This window comes from Haliotis cracherodii, unplaced genomic scaffold (assembly GCF_022045235.1).
Source record: "Haliotis cracherodii isolate W230 unplaced genomic scaffold, xgHalCrac1.p SCAF_4, whole genome shotgun sequence".
In the NCBI taxonomy this organism is placed as follows: Eukaryota; Metazoa; Mollusca; class Gastropoda; order Lepetellida; family Haliotidae; genus Haliotis; species Haliotis cracherodii.
Genome location: NW_027266297.1, coordinates 33,826,180 through 33,850,073, shown reverse-complemented (window position 1 = coordinate 33,850,073; position 23,894 = coordinate 33,826,180). Strand labels below are relative to the sequence as shown.

General features: G+C 38.5%; 1 protein-coding gene across 2 annotated transcripts in view; it reads right to left on the bottom strand.

Moving 5' to 3' along the window:
- Positions 1-23,894, bottom strand: part of LOC139480455 (high affinity 3',5'-cyclic-AMP phosphodiesterase 7A-like) — a 99,607-nt gene that overhangs the window by 22,215 nt on the left and 53,498 nt on the right. For both annotated transcript variants that reach the window (XM_071263532.1, XM_071263533.1), the window contains exons 3-6: positions 19,835-19,927; positions 18,189-18,331; positions 2,204-2,267; positions 549-644 (exon numbers count right to left, since the gene is read on the bottom strand). In XM_071263532.1, the coding sequence (XP_071119633.1) occupies positions 549-644; positions 2,204-2,267; positions 18,189-18,331; positions 19,835-19,927 (396 nt within the window). The remainder of the gene's footprint in view (positions 1-548; positions 645-2,203; positions 2,268-18,188; positions 18,332-19,834; positions 19,928-23,894) is intronic.

Sequence of the window (23,894 nt, the reverse complement as noted above, 5' to 3'; positions counted from 1 at the left end):
CGCCTCTTACGACAAGCATTGTCACCTGTTACAGCAAGCATGGGTTGCTGAAGACCTATTCTACCCGGATCTTCACAGGTCTACAGCATGTGTAGCCATGCATATCCGGTGAGGTGAGGTGAAATTGGGTTTAGCGTCACGTCCAAGATTATTCCACTTATATAGCAAGTGGCTGCTTGTACTGATGCCGATTTAGAGTGCTAGCCCACTGAGATACCATGCAGTAGTTTAACATGAATATCCCACTCAGACACAGTATACTGACTCCGAGCCGACCAGTCCTTGTTTTAGCCCCTTAATGCCGAGCGCCAGACAGGTTAACAAAAAGTACCATCTTTTAACGTGGTATTACGCGGCCGGGGATCAAACCCCGGACCTTCCGCTCTCCGGGTTGACGCTTTTCCTCTAGACCACGGAGCCATGCATATCACTGAACCAAGGAGGGCTTGGGACATAATTTGCTTCCCAATCCTACCAGGGTTTTCAGCATTAGGTGATAGTGCCCCCGATGTTTATTCAATGCATGATAGCATGAAAACAATACTTACTGAAACACCTCATTAACTTGAGAATATCAAGATGGAAGACCGATATGAGATCATAGTTTTGGAAAAGTTGGAATGCAATATGGAAGAGTGATCGACCTGGAATGAAACAAATGACAAACATGTAGGTGTTGTGCGAGCATCATACATTCTAGGTAACACGGTTTTTACATGGGAAATAGATTCTGTAACTTTAACATTCCTTTTTAAAATTGGACCAGTTTTGATAAAAAAGACCTCTATTTGTAACAAAGGCATTTCTTAAAACCTGTTCACTTGAAGGAGAAAGGATAATGTTGTTTTCCTTGAAATACAGAGTTGCCTCCATAAATTTACTCTCTTCATACCATAAACTACTTCTTTTAAGCTATGGAATAAACAAAATGTTCTTGGGCAGTACTGTTGAAATATATAGACAGTTATCGTTTTATGTCTGTGGAAATGTGTGTTTACTAAGCCAACAAGTCTTCATTTCCTGTGATAAAGCAGTAATAAAATACTGTTGTACAAGAGTGTCCTACTGATGAGGGTGTTGTCTTTTTACCTGTACTCCCAACACATAAATAACAGTGAAAATAGCCTCATAAGGTTATTATTCTACCAAATTACATAATTACTGTCATATGACTGTTTTACTGATGTGGGTTTTTGTCTTTTAAGCTGTGTACTCCAAACACATAAATGACAGTGAAACACATCTACAAACCAAGCTGAATAAGCCTCTTGAAAAGATTATTTGTAACTACAGTAATGATATGTTGATAACGCAACAGAGATAGACTAAGTGCTATTTGAAAACATGTCACATGCAGGACTTGCACGCAAACTCAAAGTGTGTACCAATACATGCAAGTTGTGTTTAACACACTTACATGCAGGTTGTGTTTAACACAATCCTGAGCACTAATGAGTTTACGCCACTGTGTGAGCTTCATCTGACTTGTCCAGCCATATGGCTCTCAGATATTCTGCCATGTGTGAGCAGCTACTATTGATCTTACCCTGCATGCAACACCACAGACAACTGGTGTGTCAGGGATCTGGTATCTCAACTACTGTTGTGTCAGGGATCTGGTGTCTACACTACTGTTGTGTCAGGGATCTGGTATCTACACTACTGTTGTGTCAGGGATCTGGTGTCTACACTACTGTTGTGTCAGGGATCTGGTATCTACACTACTGTTGTGTCAGGGATCTGGTGTCTACACTTTTCTTGTGTCAGGGATCTGGTGTCTACACTACTGTTGTGTCAGGGATCTGGTGTCTACACTACTGTTGTGTCAGGGATCTGGTATCTACACTACTGTTGTGTCAGGGATCTGGTGTCTACACTTCTCTTGTGTCAGGGATCTGGTGTCTACACTTCTGTTGTGTCAGGGATCTGGTACCTACACTTCTGTTGTATCAGGGATCTGGTGTCTACACTACTTGTACTGAGCACTACAGTTATCACAAGTCAATGTCAAACAGCGGGAGTTACAATAGTTCTCATGCTAAGATGGTTTCAAGGAATAGGTCCCTGATGAAGAACAATATCAACATCTGCACTCTGTCCTAAGTCTCATCACTTTATCCTTGATTGTTATCACTTGTCTGCTGAAACATGCCAAAGTGTTGATCACTGTGGATCTCGTGAAACATGGTGAATGTGTACTTACCCCCAGACAATGTGTCCAAGCTGAAGACATTGAAGTCCCAGTGGCCTATTTCTAACAGCAAACACTGCAAGAAAAAGAATTCATTATATAGATAACAATATCATAAAGCATAGTCAAAGAAAGCCTGATGTGGTTCATATGACTGTAGTTAATCTGTCATGCCATATAGTCATATAAAAAAATAATAATCGGATTAATGTGGAAACACAGAAATAACACACGTCTTTGGTTAAAATCCACGACTACGGGTATGGTACGGACAAACCCAGAGATGATACAGGTCGTAGACGTTTACAACTTTGGTTAAAATCCACGACTACGGGTATGGTATGGACAAACCCAGAGATGATACAGGTCGTAGACGTTTACAACTTTGGTTAAAATCCACGACTACGGGTATGGTATGGACAAACCCAGAGATGATACAGGTCGTAGACGTTTACAACTTTGGTTAAAATCCACGACTACGGGTATGGTATGGACAAACCCAGAGATGACACAGGTCGTAGACGTTTACAACTGTGGTGAAACCCCTGATTTGGTGCCGCTAAACCCAGAGTATACAGGGTATACATCAGATTAAACAGCAGAGAAACTATTTCTATCAAAATATGGACCTATCTTAGGCTGATTTATCTTTCTAGGTACAAATACAAAGTGTAACACAAATGTGGTCTAATATTGTAAAGTCATGAAAACTGGGTCCCTTTACACAAAGTGATCTTAGTGCTACAACTGTCTAGTAGTTATGATTATCTTAATGCTGGATTGGGAGCCAGGGCCCCATTGCACAAAGCGATCTTAGTGCTATGACAGTCTAGGAGTTACGATTATCTTAGTGGTGGATTGGGAGCCAGGGCCCCATTGCACAAAGTGATCTTAGTGCTAAGACTATCTAGGAGTTTACGATAATCTTAATGCTGGATTGGGAGCCAGGGCCTTGTTGCACAAAGCGATCTTAGTGCTATGACAGTCTAGGAGTTACAATTAACTTAGTGCTGGATTGGGAGCCAGGGCCCCGTTGCACAAAGTGATCTTAGTGCAGCGACTGTCGTAAGCCTATGTTTAAGTAAGGGAGTTACGATCACCTTAGTGCTAAGATAGCTTTGTGCAACAGGGCCTAGAGCAATACGAAACTCATGTAGGGTCTCAAATACTGCAGTCAACCCAAGTTAATACCTACAGCAAAAAGTTTGAAATACAATATGCTCCGTAAACCTTGAGAATATATGTAAGAGAGTGGGGTAGGTGAGTTGCATTTAAAACCATTTTGAAAAGAATTTCAGTCATATCATAGCATAAGAAAATAGGAATAAATTTATGACACCATTGCACTTTTACATCCATTTAAGTGAAACCATACATAAGAATTAACCTCACACATAACACCACAAATGGAACATCAACCTCTGACAGTCTGCCAGATGAGGAAATCCATTAACCAATAGGTTACTCAGGGACAACGACCACTGACCTGTGCCAGTGTTTCACCATCCTATCAATAAACAATCTGAATCAATTCCTTGTCTTATGAGAACATAACAATGTGTCACTTCTGTTTTTCCACCTCACTTTATTTCCCGTTAACCAGAAGCCTGGGAAATGACCCGCCCGGCTTTCCTGGTGTCTCTTCAGAATTTCCGTGACATTTCTGACGAAAATGAGCAATTTCGCAAAAGTGGGGTATAAAGATTGTCAAGGCACTACATTTTATGAGGTGTGTAGGCGAAGAGTAAAATCAAGAGATTACCTTGTAATGGATTCGAGCAACTTTTGCTGAAGAGTGCACAATGATAATGTCTCATCGCAACACTTATTATCCCAGCGCCAAGTCAAATCATCTACTAGATGCACATCATCAGCTAAGCACGGCAAAATATGCCTTGTTGTCTAAATTACATGTTTAAAGTGTGCTGTTGAAAAGATGGCTTCAGGCGACAGCTAAGTGGTATATTTTCTCCATCTTCTTAAACAAGGAAGCCTATTTGCCATTTTTCGTCCTTGTGACAAGAAATTGAGATTTGGTTGTAAATGGAAACTGTCCAATTTTGAAAAGTTGTGGCAAAAAAATGAAATTGAACATGGAATCATCACCCAAACTTCATGCAGAGACTGTGGAGTGAGTGAGTGAGTGGTTGAGTGGTTGAGTGAGTGAGTGGTTGAGTGAGTGAGTGGTTGAGTGAGTGAGTGGTTGAGTGAGTGAGTGAGTGAGTCAGTCAGTGAGTGAGTGAGTGGATTAATGGGTTAATGGGTTTTGGAAGGAAGAGAGCAAGTTTGGTTTAACGCCACTTTGAGTAGTATTTCAGTCATATCACAACGTGTGAGCTAGATCGGGGATGAAAGGCACTGAATCTTTCTAAGAAAAATTTGCTTGTGGCAGTCCATATACATGCAGTAAGCCTAGAAAGACTGGTAGTAAAAGCCACTTTGAACAGGTTTTCAGTTACTGTAAATTAAAAATGTCATCACCAGGGAATAGCCAGTCTCCATGATGCATTGGGCATACAAAGCCAAATAGTCACGAAAATCATGACATTAATGCTACCCTGTACACTTCTATATAGAGTGATGCATCTTCATCTGGACATACTGGGCATCATTGGGACCACTGGTCAGTACATATGCCAGAGGAAATAACATGCATGTCAAAATTTAGCAATGAAATGGATTGTCATTACAATTTGATTTATCCTGACCTGAATCCCAGTGTTGTGAGGTTAAGCTCCAAATCGTAAGGTAAGGTGAGATGGGGTTTAGCGTCGCATCTAAGATTATTGTAGCAACATGCATGCACATGTGTGTTTGGCTGCTTGTACTTGTCCGGACTGATGCCGATTTTATAGTGCTAGCAAACTTACATAGATACCATGCCGCAGTTTAATATGAATACCCCACTCAGACACAGTATACTGATTCCGAGCCGACCAGTCCTTGTTTTAGCCCCTTAATGCCAAGCACCAGACAGGGTAATAACAAGTACCATCTCTTAACGTCTTAACGTCTTTTTGAATCACTAAACCATGAAGGCGTTCATATGTGCCCAAACCTGCAAAGCTATCTTAAATCTGTGCAAGAACATGTTATATAAGAGTTTCCATATTAATATTTTCTAATTTATTCTGTATTTTATGTCAATATATTCTGTATTTTATTCAAATATGCTTTGTATATACTTTTAGCCTCTCATATCATATTATGATAACATATTATATAATGTTTAATATGTAAAATGAGGTAAGACTCAATAAATTGTCTGTCTCTATCGCGTAACAAAGCTTCCAATACACAATGTAATTAAGTGTTTCTCACTGGGTACCATGTCAAGTAGTGTTAGTGTACACTAGTGGATCAAGCCAATATAATAGATGCAAACAGCATCGATGTTGTCTCCATTCATGGCAACTGTGACAAATAATCTCATAACAGGCAAAACAGTGCTTCACAATGTCTTCAGCAGAGGTGGTAAAGCTAAACATAAACCTAACATTGTTTACCTGGTGTTTATGTTCGAAAGATCACATAACACTTGAAACATTTACCATCTTTGTTGATTCACTTGACCTATCTCTTTTCAACATACCTCATGTGGCATTTTCTGTTGTTGATTTCATGGATGTTAGGTCAAATGTCAAGTGGGGAATATCAAGCTAGGGAAAAATCAAGTTCAAGAGGAAAGTAATGTTTTCATGGCATTTGAAGTCTATATGTTTGGCCATGTTGTTTACTGATTATTGAGACAGTGTTTCTATACTTTAAAAGTAGATCTATTAACATGACTTTAATAGAACATTTTTAATCAAGGGGTCTACTCTCTCATTAAGGCCAGGCATTGTCTTAAATTTATTTACGAAAACGCTGACTCCAAAAACTTGAAATGTGTAAAAAGCGACAAAAGAAAAAGCAGTGTTTTGGGGGTTCTGGAGACCACAAATAAGTAACAAATTAGAAAAACACACTTCATTTACTGTTTCTATCAATATTAAACAAATTATATAAAAACAATGTAATCACAATCTGTTGAAAATGTATCACAAAAAGTCCTGCCCCCAATTATTTTTTTTTCTAAATGTCATCCTACATACTGAACATTATAGAGGAAATCAAAACAATTATTTGAAATTGGAAACAGCTTAGTGTGGGAGGAAAGATCTGTGACACACGTTTGCCAATTCGTGATGAATTTGTGATTCCAATCCAAGATTAGTGGAAACTGGCCTGAGAACGGGTTGGTAGGGTTATCTAATGTGTGTGTGAGTTTGTTGTTTTACACTGCACTCCGCAGCATTTCAGCTATAACATGGCAGTCAGTAAATAATCAGGACCAGACAATCCAGTGATATTGTGAGCATCGATCCACCTCATCAACCAAGGCACCGACCCTGACAGCCCGATTCATTACATCGCCTTATACAGCCTGCATAGGTTGCTGGACTTCCCATGGAGACCGTGAAGATTCCGGGGTAGAATAGGTCTTCAGCAACCCATACTTGCTGTAAAAGGCGACTATGCTTGTCGTAAAAGGTGACTAACCGGTCCGGGTGGTCAGACTCGCTGACTTGGTTGATGCATGTCATCGATCCCAATTGCATGGATCGATACTCATGATATCAATCACTGGATTGTCTGGTCCAGACTCGATCATTTTACAGATCGCCGTCATATAGCTGGAATATTGCTGAGTGCGGCGTTAAACAACAAACCAACCAACCAACTTCCCATGGAGGTGAGTTATCTTCTACATTATATAACATCTCATTTGAAGTGTTTACAAATCATAAATTAATTACTTTAGCACATCGTATGGCAAACCATTCTATGAACTGTCACATTTGAGCTGAGGCTTTTAAGGCCGATTGTCAGTTTCAAAATCTACTTGAAGGATTTCAGCAACAAACAATAATTTCTCTTTTTTTTTTCATCAAACATGACATTCAACAAATCTTGCATTAAGTGGTTGATATCAATTATCCTAGTTTCAGTCTGTTGCTTTTTAAATCTGTCACGTCAAGTTTCCTATGCAAATCTTCCTTAAAGACGAAGAGAAATACAAGGTATTCTAAGCATGCTTCGTGCCACTTCCGTCTTCAGGGCTGTTGGGATCTCTATGGAATTGCAGATCCCATCTATCCTGGAAGTCTGTGATCAATGCAACAATGTGATACATGTGTACAGCATTCAATCATCTGCACCACACAGGTCCCAACTGACACATGACATCCATGCAAATCTCTCAGAAATCGAAATAAATGACGATAAATTGATTTCCCGTACCCTCTGACAATTGACAAATACTTGGGATGAATTCTGTCAATGCTAATGTTGTCTGCCAATGTTGTGATTTTTATTTGCAAGTGCCTGTACCCAATTTTGTCCACGTTGTTAGAAGTTGTTTTTGTCAGTGCCATGGCACATTTTTGTAACGACCAAGTTCTTTCTAAAACTAACGGAATATTCTGTAATGACCTGGTTCTGTCTAAAACTTTCTATTATAAATGGAACATTCTGTAATAACCAAGCTCTGACTAAAACTTTCTATTATAAACGGAACATTCTGTAACGACCAAGTTCTGTCTAAAACCCTTCTATTATAAACAAAACCTTCTGTAACAACATAGTTCTTTCTGAAACTATCTATTATAACACAGAACATTCTGTAACAACCTTTTCCCGTTTTCAACTTTCTACTACATAACACTGAGCAATCTGTACGAACTGTGGTCTGTATACAACTTTCTATTATATAACAGAACATTCTTGAAAACTGGCTTGGAGTCAGTGTACTGTGTCTGAGCAGGGTTTGGTTTGGTTTGGTTTGTTGTTTTACGCCGCACTCAGCAATATTCCAGCTATATGACGGCGGTCTGTAAATAATCAAGTCTGGACCAGACAATCCAGTGATTTACATTATGAACATCGATCCACGCAATTGGGATCGATGACATTCATCAACCAAGTCAGCAAGCCTGACCACCCGATCTCGTTAGTCGCCTCTTACAACAAGCATAGACGCTTTTTACGGCAAGCATGGTTTGCTGAAGACCTATTCTATCCCGGATCTTCACTGCGTTATGACATCTCAGTGGGTTACAAAATCAAAACTACCCCACCCTCTCACCATGCATGTTACTAAGTGCAATAATCTTGAACATGACATTAAACACCATTTCACCTCACCCAGAACAGTGATATTGAAATCGGGCGGTCGGGTAGCCTAGTGGTTAAAGCGTTCGCTCGTCACATCGAAGACCCGGGTTCGATTCCTGACATGGGTACAATGTGTGAAGCACATTTCTGATGTCCCCGCTGTGATATTGCTGGAATATTGCTAAAAGCGGTGTAAAACCATACTCACTCACTGATATTGTAATCACAATGCCGTGAACAACCATCCTGCCTGAACCACAGTAGCAAGTTGCTCGAGGTATCAAGTAGCTACAAGAACTGCCGCCTAACAATAGTTGTAGATTACACCTAAAGTCCCCACAAGCCACATAGGAAGCTCAAATATTTGCCCCTTGTCTGCTAAAATCCCACTGTCATCATCTTTGGATTATAATGGCGACAACTTAAGCGGGTATTTGTTTGCAGCTATTGTTGCAGTGATACTTAGAAGCATGTATTGAGTTCCTAACAACTGGCTACCTGTTATGTAACAAAGATATAATTACAACATTATGTGGTTTATTGTGATGGTGAATTATTATGACGTAACAATATGACTGAAATATAAAAAATATATCCCATTCAATAGTTGCCTATTACCACAAGCATGGGATGCTGAGGACCTATTCTAACCTAGACCTTCATCGGACTATTGTCAGGCATATAAGCATATTTTATGTTGTACAGAGAAGACTTAGGGTCAGCTGACAGGCCATGTACATTTATTCGACAGTGACAATATTTTGGGGTGTGAAGAGGTAAGTTCTGCTGTGTGAAAGGAGCATTTATTCATATTTGAATAAAAAAAAATGAACAAAAAAGCCTAAGTATCACAATATTATAGTATCATTGCGACTGGACCGAATACGAAAAGTGTCTATTCATTCATGCAATTGATGAGAATGTGTTTTCGACAAAGAAAACTGCATTTGTGAAATCACCAAATCTTACAGACAGAAAAATTTAAATGCTCAAAGAAGCAAATTTAAGAGGTTCAGAAATCATATTGAGCCAAACTGAGACAACAGCAAAGAAATCCTGATATGAATAATAAAGATAAATCAAACAATGAACACATCCTTGTGGAAAATATGATTTGGCATATAGAAGACTTTAAAATGCTCCATTTCCTCTGAAAGACATCATAGAAACGATTTCCTCTGTAACCTAGCATCAGTCACACATATCCAGCCTATCAGAACCATCGGGGACGCCAACAGCCGCACCAGATTCCATATATCTCTCATCCATCAATACCAAAGTTTTATTCTGTCAGCAAGTTTACATCCAATTTCACATCAACTGCTCCTCTGTAACAATAACGTCTAATGGCAATGCTTAAATTTACATAAAAGATAGATAATTGATATATCAGATGCCTTTTACATGCATAAAGATGTCAGCTTATAATGGTCCACAGCCAATCTGCTTCTCTGACACAAATGTCAAACCAATCATCACTATCAGCCAAATGAAAAGAATCATCCTTTCGCTGCATACAACACGTTTTCCGAATATGTCCATTCTTCTGACATCTGATAACAAAAGTGCCATCTCACATGACCGAAATATCACAAAAGCTATGCCAGTTAATTAGTACAAATTTGGTTGCAGGTTGTCAGTGTAATACACAAGTGTCATTTCTTATTAATGTCAAGCATGTCAGTAATATCGTTTTGAAATATCATCACTTTCGTTTCGTACCTCTGTAAAAACTGCTGTGCGACAATTTCCACACTGATGACGCAAGCAACTCATTTTACTGATTTCCCTCGGCCCCTCAAGCCGAGCATTACGGGTCCCAACAGGCAGGCAAACATTTCATTCTTCAACCTTGACCTTTTTCCCCCATGGTGAATATTGACAAACTCAGCTAAATGGTTATTAATCATTAATGCTTAAACGTTTTTGTGAATGAAATGGCAATGAGTCCATCATGAAAAGATGGGATTCCTCTCTGCTGACACTGAAATAGAAACTGTGCCGTTAAGCAATGACACTTTGTACTCCATTTCAATACACATCCAGGAACTGTGCAACATGGTGGTGGAAAAGAAAATCAATGAATTCCACAAAAAAACAAATTATTGTATTTTTCTTCCAAGTCCCCTAGGAATGATTATGTAAATGTGAATGCTGATATTATTTTCTACAACTACAAGATCAATCTAATAATGACAACTCAGGAGATGTGTCTTTTGGGTTGAGTTCTTCATATTTAATGTAAATATTTGAGTCTGGATCAGACAAACCAATGGCTTATATTAGGATTAAAATAATAGTGTCATCATAGTTACGATGCTTGACCACTGGATCCATTTAGTATCTTCTTATTACCAGTATAGGTTATTGGGGATGTCTAATCTAACCCGGAATCACCATGTATTGGTGAAAGGTGTCTGAAAGATGAGGTTGCAACTTGAAGTTAACCGAAGCTGTACCATCGTCCCCTTCCTCAGTATGATTTGTTTGTCGTTTAACGCTGCACTCGGCAATATTCCAGCTATATGATGGTGGTCTGTAACCAGACAATCCAGTGATTGATATCATGAGCATTGATCCAATTGGCAATTGGGATTGATGACATGCATCAACCAAGTCAGCGAGTCTGACCACCCCATCCTGTTAGTCGCCTCTTACGACAAGTATGAATCTGTACCATGGTCAGTTGTCTCTTCAGGAAGTGGTACCATTGCCACATGTTGCTGAATGAAGTGATACCATTGCCAAATGTTGCCAAATAAAGTGATACCACTGTCAAATGTCTCTTGTTGAAGTGGAACCATTGTCACATGCTACCAAATGAAGTGGCACCATTGTCAAATGTCTCTTCATGTGGCACCATTGTCAAATGTTTCTAAATTTAGTCTTACCACTGTCAGAGCTCTCAAGATGAAGTGGTACCGATCTTACCAAATGAAGTGGTACCATTGTTTCATGCCTCTGCTTAATAAAGTGGTACCATTGTCTCAAATCTATGCTTAAAGTGGTACCATTGTCACATGCTTCTAAAAAAGTGATACCATTGATACCTCTGCTAAAAGTCAGGTACCACTGTTTCATGACTTGGAATGATGTGGTACCATTGCTACAGGCTGCTATGATGAACAATTTTTCATGTAATGCTTTCTTACACTGACTGACTACTATACTAAAAGGCTGAATGTATCTGAAAGGCTGAAACATTCTTACACGCTTTTCTAAGAACATTATATATTCTCACACGTTTCTCCAAGAACTCTTGATACATTGTCAAATGTTTCTTGAACCTTTTACATTTTCTTCCATGAAGCTGTACCATTGTTGCAGTTTATTTTCAGAATTGTAACATTGTTCCATGTTTCTCAATCAAGTTGTTCCACTGACAGGTGGTATATATTATTTAATTTCATAGCGTACACAGGGATTGTAATATGATAATATTTTCTGTTACATCCTAACAAACCTATACTGATTCTTTACCAAATGCCTTAACATCTTGACATCATCAATACTGATGGAAATGATCCTCTGGCGCCATAGTGTCTCAAGTCGGTATACATCTACGTAAGTTCCGCATCAGACAAAAGGCAGGGGCCGGCTACTGTTGAAGTACCCTACCCAACAGTCAAGTAACACAATTAACTCCCTTGATTATTGGATGATGTGAGAAAAGAAGGCATCTCGTAATTACTGTCCGTTTAGCTGCAGCTTTGAGGCTTGTCTATTGTACACGTGAAGATCCCTGTCGGAACAATGTCTTCTAGTGCGTCATTCCTACGTCACTCCCCCCTTGTCTCCTGGTAGTAACGAGACGCTAGAGAATTGATTCACAACTGCTTTACAACTCCACAATAGAAGGGCCAGACAGCATGACAAAACGCCACATGATGGTTTTGTATTTTGCAACAGTTTTGGATCACTTACTTTCAAAGTGATCTGTCTATGCCACTGGCAAGTAAGCATATCTCATTACAGATCATCCTTGTCTCTCTTCAAATTGTGATTCTGTAATGTGTTATTAGCTGCAATATCGATAGAGTTAAGTGAAGTGATGGACTGAATGTCATGACCCATCAAGGTTTCACCGGCTTTTGTATATACTAATGCAATGTAACGCGCACACAGTGTACCCTCCCATTATACATACACACCTGGAATCACATTAAGCACTGCCTACTATATATTACCATATTAAATTGTCAGTTGTTGTAACAACTACAAAGCGAATTCGGCCTTATATTTAATTTTGCTTGGTGTACAAATGAGCCGACCTTAAAACAGAACATTGAGAAGAGAGAAAAAATCATCAGAAGATATTTTTTCATACTGCTGACAGTTAAAATTGTTTTGACAATACAAATAATCCAAGGTGGGTAGGAGGGTAGGTGGGTAGGTGGTTAGGTAGGTAGGTAGGTAGGTAGGTAGGTAGGTAGGTAGGTAGGTAGGTAGGTAGGTAGGTAACCTTGTGTATCAACAACTGGGCTACCTGGACAGAAAGTTTTCGAAGGTTCAGCACCAACACGATCAACACACTGATCTAGATATCAACATGATGCGAACAGACAAGTTTGGACAAAATAAATCCACATTTAGTAATATTCCAGCCATACCATTGCTAATACCACTAGGCTAACACACATACCCTACTCCACTTTCTCAAGTTATGTAGCACACACACACTTGTGTATGATAAGAAAACATACTTCAGAGAACACAATGAGCTGAGTATAACTAACCTCTGGCAAAATCAAATTCAACAAAAGTGTATCTAGATGTATATGCCCCTTTCAGCAATATCCTTCTTCACCCCTCTCAGAAGGTGAGTAGCATCAAGTTGTGTTTTATGAGAAACTTAAGTCAAAGAACACATAAATAGGTGAGTTAAAACGAACTGTTAACAAAATGATATACAACATTTTTTGGCAAATTCATATTCAACAAAAGTGCATCTGTATAAAAGACATTAAGCATTAACAATGCAAAAAGTGAGCAGGGCTCACCAATACCAACATCAGCTCCAAGATATTTCTAACCAATAAAAAAAGCAAAATTCTCTCAGAAACTTCACTAACTGAAATCAAACTTTGCACTGCACCTCTTCTATTGGCATAGAAACTGTACACCCAATTAGAAAAGAATCCATGAAGCAGTTTTCAAGTTACAGGTAACATAAATGTTGAAGTTAAAAAAAATCTTAATTCCAAGAATCATATTTTTTCAGAAAAAACACATATCAAAAATAGACTTTGCACTGCAACTCTTCTATTAGTATGGAAAATGTTCCTTAAACCTGAAAAGAATCCATACAGTAGTTTTTAAGTTATAGATCGAAAAATGTTTAAATAAAAAGATTCTGAGGCAAAAAATGAAAAATAGCTGTATTTTTTCTGAAAATACTAATATCAAAATCAAACTTTGCATTGCACCTCTCCTATTGGTATAAAATAAGTGTTCACCAAGTTTGAAAAGAATCTATGCAGTAGTTTCAAAGTTATAGGTCGCACACACAATCTGCTCTAAAGGACGGACAGACGGATCGATGGGCAGAATTCCTTGGCATAACCATATACCGCTGCTCTTTCAGGTTAAGTGCAATAAACATTAAAACAAATACATTCTGTTCTAGAACATATACTTTCCTCCATTAAACAACAGTTGGGATTTCAAGTTTGGAGGTAGCGAGGTAACGAGTCTTCCAGGTTTATTGTGATCTCTTCTAACATGCAAAATCACTGACAAGCAAATGTCAAGGTTAAAGCTGTTGCATCATAATTACGGGCTCAGGACAATGCTTACAATGAACACTATCCAAATAACATGTTCTAGATATAGTGTAGCAGGGACACTGAGAGCAGACGTAAACAAGTAAATAAAAAAACAACACTTGTATAATTTCCAAATTAACTGTGTCATCTTGCACAATGTAGTGTTATTATCTGTCAGACATTCATGGGAGGAGGCAGACAAAGGAGATAGTAAGCCTTTGTCAGCCATAAATAAATTAAGCTTTTGTTGCTTAGATGGTTTCAACAAATGGTTAGTGTACTGATAAACAGATGCCTATTCATCTGTGAATCATAAACATAATTCAAACCAGCCCAAATTACATGGGAGATAACTCTGGAAAGCAAGTTACCTCATCTTGACTACCTGATCAGAATCCCCGTAAAAAAACAACCATTGTTACATTTACAAACGATATCTGTATTTTCACTGGTTGAGAAAGGGTCAAATAGCCTTCTTTTGCCCGGCACGATTAAGCCAACGGACTCAAAGGAGAGAAATATTTTCAGCCAATCGGCAAGAATGTAACTCAAGGCTTGTTGTACATCATCTCCAGTGACTTTTCATGACATCTGAATCAATTATTGTTGAATTTGAAATATTCTTGTCTTTTTATACTATGTAATTAAATAATTACTGACAACAATTCCAGTGGCAGAGGTCAACATCAGTTTCTGGGGTCAATAAAAAATTATAATTCCCTAATGAAAGGTCAATAAATGATAAATAACTGCCACAATAAACCAGATCTTAATTAACCACATGTTCCCTGGCAACTATGTCAATGAACCTGGACAACTATGTTGCTGAACCCTTCATCAACTGCCTCTAAAAACACATGAAACGTATTGATGACTTGACAGCACAAACAAAATCCCTGGAAACATTTTCAAGACCAGTACCAAAAAAGGTGTGTGACGGTAATACTATTTGACATTTATGAGCAGGCTACGAACTGAAAATTCAATCAGTTTCTGTGGCTAATCCTGTTGGACTTCCTGCCTGATCCCCTGCTGATAGCCTTAATACGGGGATCACACGACCTGCTGCGGAGATTAGACCTGGTCCTGACCCCAGCCCAACGACTGACCCGTACATCAGCCTGTTGACCTTACAACACATGCTGTGTCAGCATAACATCTCCCTGAAACTGGTCCAATAGACATACAAGGAGTTGAAAAGTAAATATGTTTCCTAAAAGGTTCTAATACTCTACGGGGCGGGTAGCCTAGGGGTTAAAACGTTCGCTCGTCTCGCCGAAGACCCGGGTTCGAATCCCGACATGGGTACAATGTGTGAAGCCCATTAATGGTGTCCCCCGCCGTGATATTGCTGGAATATTGCTAAAAGTGGCATAAAACCAAACTCACTCACTCACTCACTCTATTACTCTACAAGACACAATTAACAAAACCTGGACATATTTGATGATTCTCACAGTGAACCAGAAAGGGGTTTGCATTACATGCAGAAACAGAAGGAACACCATCCCCACCTTTTATCACCTTTTGCCCTACAACTTTCCCACCAGAATCCTGAACTATTTTGACTTCACCAAATCAGGAAAGAGCTGACCTCACCATGTCTGACAATCCTATGATCCCTCATGTTGTGTTAAGCAGTACAACTATAAATCAGGAAAGCCCATACATAAAGCTTCCTTAATAACAAAGTCATAAGCACTTCAGGGGTGGATGGGTAGCCTAGTAGTTAAAGCGTGAGGTGAGGTGAGGTGAGGTGAGGTGAGGTGAGGTGAGGTGAGATTTAACATCACATCCAACATTATTGCACTTATATAGCGCAATGCATGCATGCATGTGTGTCTGCTTGTACTAGTCCGGAATGATGCCGATTTATAGTGCTTGCTTATAGATACCATGCCACAGTTTAACATGAATACCCCACTCAGACACAGTATACTGACTCCTTGTTTTAGCCCCTTATGCCGAGCGCCAGACAAGGTAACAACAAGTACCATCTTTTAGCATCTTTTGGTTTGACGCGGCCGGGGATCGAACCCCAGACCTTCCGCTCTCCGGGTGGACGCGGTCACAAATCAATAGAGAGAAAATACTATTTGAATAGAGACACTTTACAAACATGATAGGTCAGGTATGCTTTGAGGCTAGGTTTACATCCGAGAAAGTAGTTTTCAGTAAGTCTCACTGAGAAATATACAACTCAAAAGAAGTTAAAGAACACCCGATTCTTTCATAGGACAATAGTGAATCTGTCATGCCATTACAGATTATCCATAGTCCTATGAAAGAACCAGATGTTCTTTAACTTGTTTTGAGTAGTATATAATGTTTGCTTAATCCACAATTGCTTGTATTGGGGTGTTTTGCTCATTTGTTCGGAAGATCCTTCGACAAGAGTGAGTGAGTATGGTTTAACACTGCTTTTAGCAATATTGCAGCAATATCACGGTGGGGGACACTGGAAAATGGGCTTCATGAATTGTACCATGTTGGGAATCGAACCCGGGTCTTGGGCATGACCCTTCAACAATAAGACGTCATACCAGTGTATCATTGCAAATAATTGAATATTTGTTTGTGCGTTGTTTAATGCGACACTGCAACATTCCATTATGACTGCAGCCTGTTAATAAAGAGTCTGTCCAGTGATTGATACAAAGAGCCACGTCCTACACCGTCAGGGTAAATGAGCCAGCAAATAACCAAGCCCACCATCTGACCCATACAGTGACCTTATGTGACAAGAATAGGTTGGGGGCTGATTCTAACCTTGAAACTGTACATGGTTTAATGAAGATGATACATCACATAGCTCATGACTTCAGTTGGACTTTGTTGCTGTATCTATGTCTGTCAACAGCAAACCATCATTTTCTACATAATTGTACAAAAACTAAACCATGTGCAACTCAAGCTAACACAATTAAGCAAAGCAGGGCCCACTTGCACAAAGTGATCTTAGCGCAAAGACTATAGTAAGCCTATGTTAAAGTATGGGAATTTCCATCATCATAGCACTAAGATTGCTTTGTGCAAGTGGGCCCAGGGCCCCGTTCCACAGAGCTCTCTTAGGGCTACGTTGGTTGTAAGCCTATGATAAAGCATGGGTGTTACGACCAACTTAGCACTAAGATCGCTTTGTGGAATGGGGCCCTGGTCTTAAGGCGTTTAACACTTTGGTGAAACCCACAGGTACAGTTCTGACAAACAAAAACCAGGATTCAAACCCACAATCACAGGTTCCTGGCACACTAAGGGATGCAACTCTGCAAAATGCATTGCAGTGGCTAGGACGACTGGGCCACCCATGTCACTTAAACCCCTGGAAACGGTGTCAACAATCTGGGAACAGTCTATGAGTAATTCCTTGGAGGTTTCTCTTCAAATACACAGCAAGCAAGGCAGTCCTTCAAACAAGTTTTTCCAATGCCATGCAAACTTCTCTATCTCTGCTCAGATACCATAAGTATAACTCCAAACCATATCAATATTCCAGCACCTAGAAAGATCCAATAAATTCCATGACAGGGGCACACTTCAAATGTGCAATAAAACATCTGTACCTTTTGATCATATGGGTTAGGAGCACACATTTCCAACCATTCACACATGAACAAGAATACAATTGAGGAAGGTCTCAGACACTGCTGCCAGGACCCAATCATCAAAGAATTGTAGAGATGCTTTATGAAATGGTCTAGAATTTCTTAACCCCAAAACCTATCAAAGGATATTGCAAGAAAGTCTTAAATACTACTGCTCGGGAAATAAACATTTGAACAGTCATAATTATAAACTTTCTACGTGACCTGTCGAATAAACTGTTCAGCACTGCAATACACACCTATGGTTGGACGAGTGTATAAACACCACTTAAAAGAAGTAAAGAACACACAATTCTTTCATATTACTCTTGTTAATTTGTTGCATGACAGCTTAACTATAGTAATATGAAAGAATCGGGTGTTCTTTAACTTCTTTTGAGTAGTATACATCAAAGTGTAGCAGTTACAATAGCCATGGCGCTAAGATTGCATTGTGCTTGTAAGACCTGAAGGATAAATGTGAAGACTGACCTGTGCCTGGTTGCCATAGTGAGAGTCCAGGAGGACTTTGTTCTGTCCAACCACTTTCAGTACTGGCCGGCGCCGACGGTGAACCTTGTGCAGACTTAGGAACCGAGACCGAAACCTCATCTTGTACTCGGGTAAGGTAAGTTCTGGGAGAAGACATTAGATTCTCATGAGATTGCATCACTTCTACTGAGAGAAGTGCAACATACTTTAATACACATTGCATCATATTACAGTAGAACATTATTCTCTCAATTCATTCTGACAGAAATCAAGGTCAAGTTTGAAATACAGTGAATCTTTTACATGATTCAACCAATCATTTACACCTGATTTACACAATATACTTACTCTTTAGAACCCTTAGTTGACTCCAGCCAAGATAATATACAGGCTACCACACATGATATACTCAGTGTCCAGTGCCCTGGTCTTGTATAAAAGTAACTATTTCACATGATATACTTACACACAGTACCCAGTGTCAAACAATAAACTGACAATAATATCACATGATATAATTACACACCATGCAGGTTGTGTCATCAACAAGGATATACTGACACCATCACATGATATACTTATTCTCACACACCCTGCGTCAACAAGGATATACTGACACCATCACATGATATACTTATTCTCACACACCCTGCGTCAACAAGGATATACTGACACCATCACATGATATACTTATTCTCACACACCCTGCGTCAACTAGGATATACTGACACCATCACATGATATACTTATTCTCACACACCCTGCGTCAACAAGGATATACTGACACCATCACATGATATACTTATTCTCACACACCCTGCGTCAACAAGGATATACTGACACCATCACATGATATACTTATTCTCACACACCCTGCGTCAACAAGGATATACTGACACCATCACATGATAAATTTATTCTCACACACCCTGCGTCAACAAGGATATACTGACACCATCACATGATATACTTATTCTCACACACCCTGCGTCAACAAGGATATACTGACACCATCACATGATATACTTATTCTCACACACCCTGCGTCAACAAGGATATACTGACACCATCACATGATATACTTATTCTCACACACCCTGCGTCAACAAGGATATACTGACACCATCACATGATAAATTTATTCTCACACACCCTGCGTCAACAAGGATATACTGACATTATCACATGATATACTTACTCTCAAGCACACTGTGTCACCAAGGATATACTGACACTATCGAATGATATAATTACTCTAAAGCACACTGTGTCACCAAGGATATACAGAGACTATCACATGATATATTTACTCTCAAGCACACTGTGTCACCAAGGATATACTGACACTATCACATGATATACTTACTCTCAAGCACACTGTGTCAACAAGGATATACAGAGATTATCACATGATATAATTACTCTCAAGCACACTTTGTCACTAAGGAAATACAGAGACTATCACATGATATACTTACTCTCAAGCACACTGTGTCCCTAAGGAAATACAGAGACTATCACATGATATAATTACTCTCAAGCACACTTTGTCACTAAGGAAATACAGAGACTATCACATGATATACTTACTCTCAAGCACACTGTGTCCCTAAGGATATACAGACACTATCACATGATATACTTACTCTCAAGCACCCTGTGTTCTGACTCCAGAATGGACGACTTGCCATTCCCAAGGGGCGCTGTCTTCTCGGGCTTCGCCCTCATCTTAACATCAGCTGAAAACAAAAACTGTACTGTTATTTCCGAAAACAAAGCTTTAATGACATCATATAGATCTATCAAACAATATGAGAATCCAAAGAAAAATATCTATTTCCAAACAAGTGTTCAGGGCTGGGACTCGGAGCTGATGCTGAAGTTTGTGTCATTTCTCAGTAAGGAGACATGTTATCACACGAGTATTTTAAATGGAACGAGACACAACAGCTGCTTCGTCATGAAGCAAGGAGGTGAACAAACCCTATGGACAAAACATGCTACAAACAAACTGCAAACTGTCAGTTCCACTGTGTAGGTAGCCTGAATCACCTGGTGTTTGTCACACTTTATTGACAGAATCATCACAGTAGGACCTGGCAGACTTACCATGGTATTGACACAAATAGATCATTATTTCAAGAACTTGCAATGTGTTCAAGACTAATTGATTGGCATTCTAGAAGTTGGTACGTAAATAAGAATATCATACAACTTTATGGATAACAACTTCTGGTTTATCGCATGTAGCAACATTTTGATGTAGATTCTTACACCGTTATCAAACTGGCGTGATACACGAAACTGACTTTCTCAAAATGTCAAATATGTATTTATATCTAGTGGCCATAACTGAGTATCTCTATGTACGCACTGGCATACAAGTGTTAATTGTCACACCAGTATACACTGGCATACAGAGGTGTTAATTTATACATTCAATTGAAATAACAGAATTATTAACGAGGTAAGGTATTCTAGTTGACCTCTCATTATTGCAGAGACAGAAAAACTTAATTTACTTACTAATTTGATTCTTAAATATGTACAGTACCCAAGGTAGCTTACATCTTCATCTGATTTGTTGTTGAATTATGAATTTAATTACGAATTTTGAGATTCTGGATAAATATATATATCGTTTGGAATTATTAAGTTAATAAAATATATATATATATGTACACACACAAAAATTATAGAAAGCTGTGTGGTATAACTATGAAAAGGAAAAACAATTGAAACTCCCAATTATTGCCCAGCATGATACTTAAATACACCATAAAACAGTTATATACACCATAAAACAGTTACCGGTATATACTCCATAAAACAGTTATATACATCATAAAACAGTTATATACACCATAAAACAGTTACCGGTATATACTCCATAAAACAGTTATATACATCATAAAACAGTTATATACACCATAAAACAGTTACCGGTATATACTCCATAAAACAGTTATATACATCATAAAACAGTTATATACACCATAAAACAGTTACCGGTATATACTCCATGAAACAGTTATAGACGTTCTTCAGAGAGGGCAGTTACATAAATCTTGCAAAAGACGAGACAAAAAACATTGTAGATGTGAAAAAAAGGATTGAAACCATAATTTAATCTGCACGAGGACTATGAAACAATATACCTGCGCTAAAACGTACAGATTAAACTATGCTCTGTGGTCATGAAACTGTGGGAAGGATTAGATTACTCCTTGGAAACACAACTGGAGGAGAGAACAGCTGCCATAACAAAGAGTGTCATTATCTTTGAGATGTGTAACAAAACCTTCCAATGGGTGAAGGCTGGATGAGAACAATTCCGCTGGGTAATCAGAGCAACAATCATCTATGATACCCTGGGTAATCAGAACAACAATCATCTATGATACCCTGGTAATCGAAACAAAACAACACTGGGACACAATTGCATCAATAGTCTTTACATGATCCATACTTACATCTTTCAAACCCCACCAATAACTGGCTCCCCTCATTGTATCACCAAGTTCAGAGATGCGACCATTCCCATGGTTAAAAGCATGTGTAGAGACCAACACTAATGACAAATCAATGCCACATGGTCGCCAATAATAACAGCAGAACTTGCACCATAATACCTTCATTACAAAGTTGCTACGAAGGTCAATAATTCAACATTGCCATCGAAGATACAACTTTGTGCAAGTGAGAAAGTTTTCTTTTCCAAGTGTCGCCTGAAAAGATTTTTGCTTGGTGTTTACACCCCTCTGAGCTAATAGCTGATAAACGATACACAAATGTTGACAGGGGGACAACAAACCGGCAATGTAGGAGTGTTCAGGAGACCTCAGCTAGACATAGTATCCCTCTGAAAGTGCACCTCCAGCTCTAAGCATCCTGCCTTGTTACAAGAAGCCATGGACAAGCATATCAAATTTGTGCTAATTGAAACAAGATGGTCTGGTAATTATCTTCTATAGTGAAGCCCCTCAGAGCCCTTATCTAGCAGATGGTGGGTACTGTATTCCTTCCAAAATGAGCGTCATTCACCACAAAGGATGTGGCATTGAGCATATTGTTGAGATATTCAACTCTCTTAAAAATATGAACACCAGAATTTCTCTGCTTAATCTTGTAAAAGATCATAACAGATTTTCATATATAAAAACTTTAACTAAACAATTTTATGGATGCATTTCAATATTTTTTGTTAGAAACTGTGTTTAATTAATCTGTTTGATAACTTAATTCAAATATGCTCCATTCCATATTTGGTATAAAGTTTAGTATATGGACAAAATATTTCAAAGCAACCATCAATTTTGACTGACCCACTACAATGAGGACTTACATATAGCCCAAGAACATAAGCTATGTACAAGGTTTAATCAAAATAATTCTGTAAAGGAACCAAGTCTCTTTATGTTTAAATTATATTTTAAAAAGCTTAAAATGGGATGAGAATTGAACAGGGGTGATAGTTTAATAAAATGCAAGCTGTATAGTCTGTAACAGAGACAAACTACATCATTTGTCAGTACAGTTTTCTACGACAACTACGGTAATTATCATACAGTACGCCTTGTACATGTGGTTTCATTAAACATTCATCCCTTGCTTGCTGGATTAGTGGAAATCCTATTGAGAGCACTAATGACGCAAGGGAGTTAACTGATTTTTTTTTAACGTTATGTAATAAAGCTAAGAAAACAAAGTAAATCTTATCTACCATCGTTAAAAGGTCGGTCGGAATGTACAAAACTGGCAATGATGTTCTTCAGTGAGAATGACGCTGTTGCCGTTTGAGATGAAACATTTTTCCAATCACAGCTGATTGATGTATGTTTGATGCCAATCCTGCCCAAATATTGCCTTCATTACAAAGTGTATCTAACTTCATCAATTTCCTTTCAACATGACGCTTGTTGTTGTCCCCAAAATCCTTCTGGCATGGTAGGACAGGCATAGAGGGAAGGGAAAAAATTATACCAAAGAAATTGTTTTATGTCACTTTCTTAGACTTCTTGACAACAAACAATCTTTTTGTTATTGCAAAGAAACAAACACATATTACAGTTGCACTAGAAAAGACTAGAGTAAAGATGTTTTTCAAAGACACAGCGTAAGGACACACAGACAGAAAGTCGACTTGTGTGATCGTGCTTCTCACGTCACGGGCCAACTAAACACACTCTATAAACAAGGTGTATAGGCAACCAACAGAAGGTGCTACAGGGGAATTGCAACTCTTTCATAAATTGCACAAGAACTTGTGAAGTTTTGTGAGTAATACTGAGCCCATATACTTCATTCCGTGGCTCAAGTTAGCAAACGATCTTCAAAATCCCATAGAATATTAGCATATTCAACATGCGAATAAGATATTTGGAGTATTTTTGTTGGTTCATTTACTAAAAACAATCTCCTTACGCATGTTATAACAATTTCACAAACTATTATAAAAATCCTGAAAAAATATGTGTAAGCGCAACATATGAAAAAAACATTTGAATGATGTTTTATTAAACTCATGCCGCCAATTCATTTTGTTGGATTTTTTCAACCTACTTAACATTGTAAGGAAAACCAAAAAAAAAGATTTTGTTTAAATTGGAATTATTTTTATTTTTCAACTACCAACCTGAATAATGGGGGCCAAAAATCTGTACCCCGCAAAAAGAAATACTTAAATATCAGGGCTTAAAAGCATTT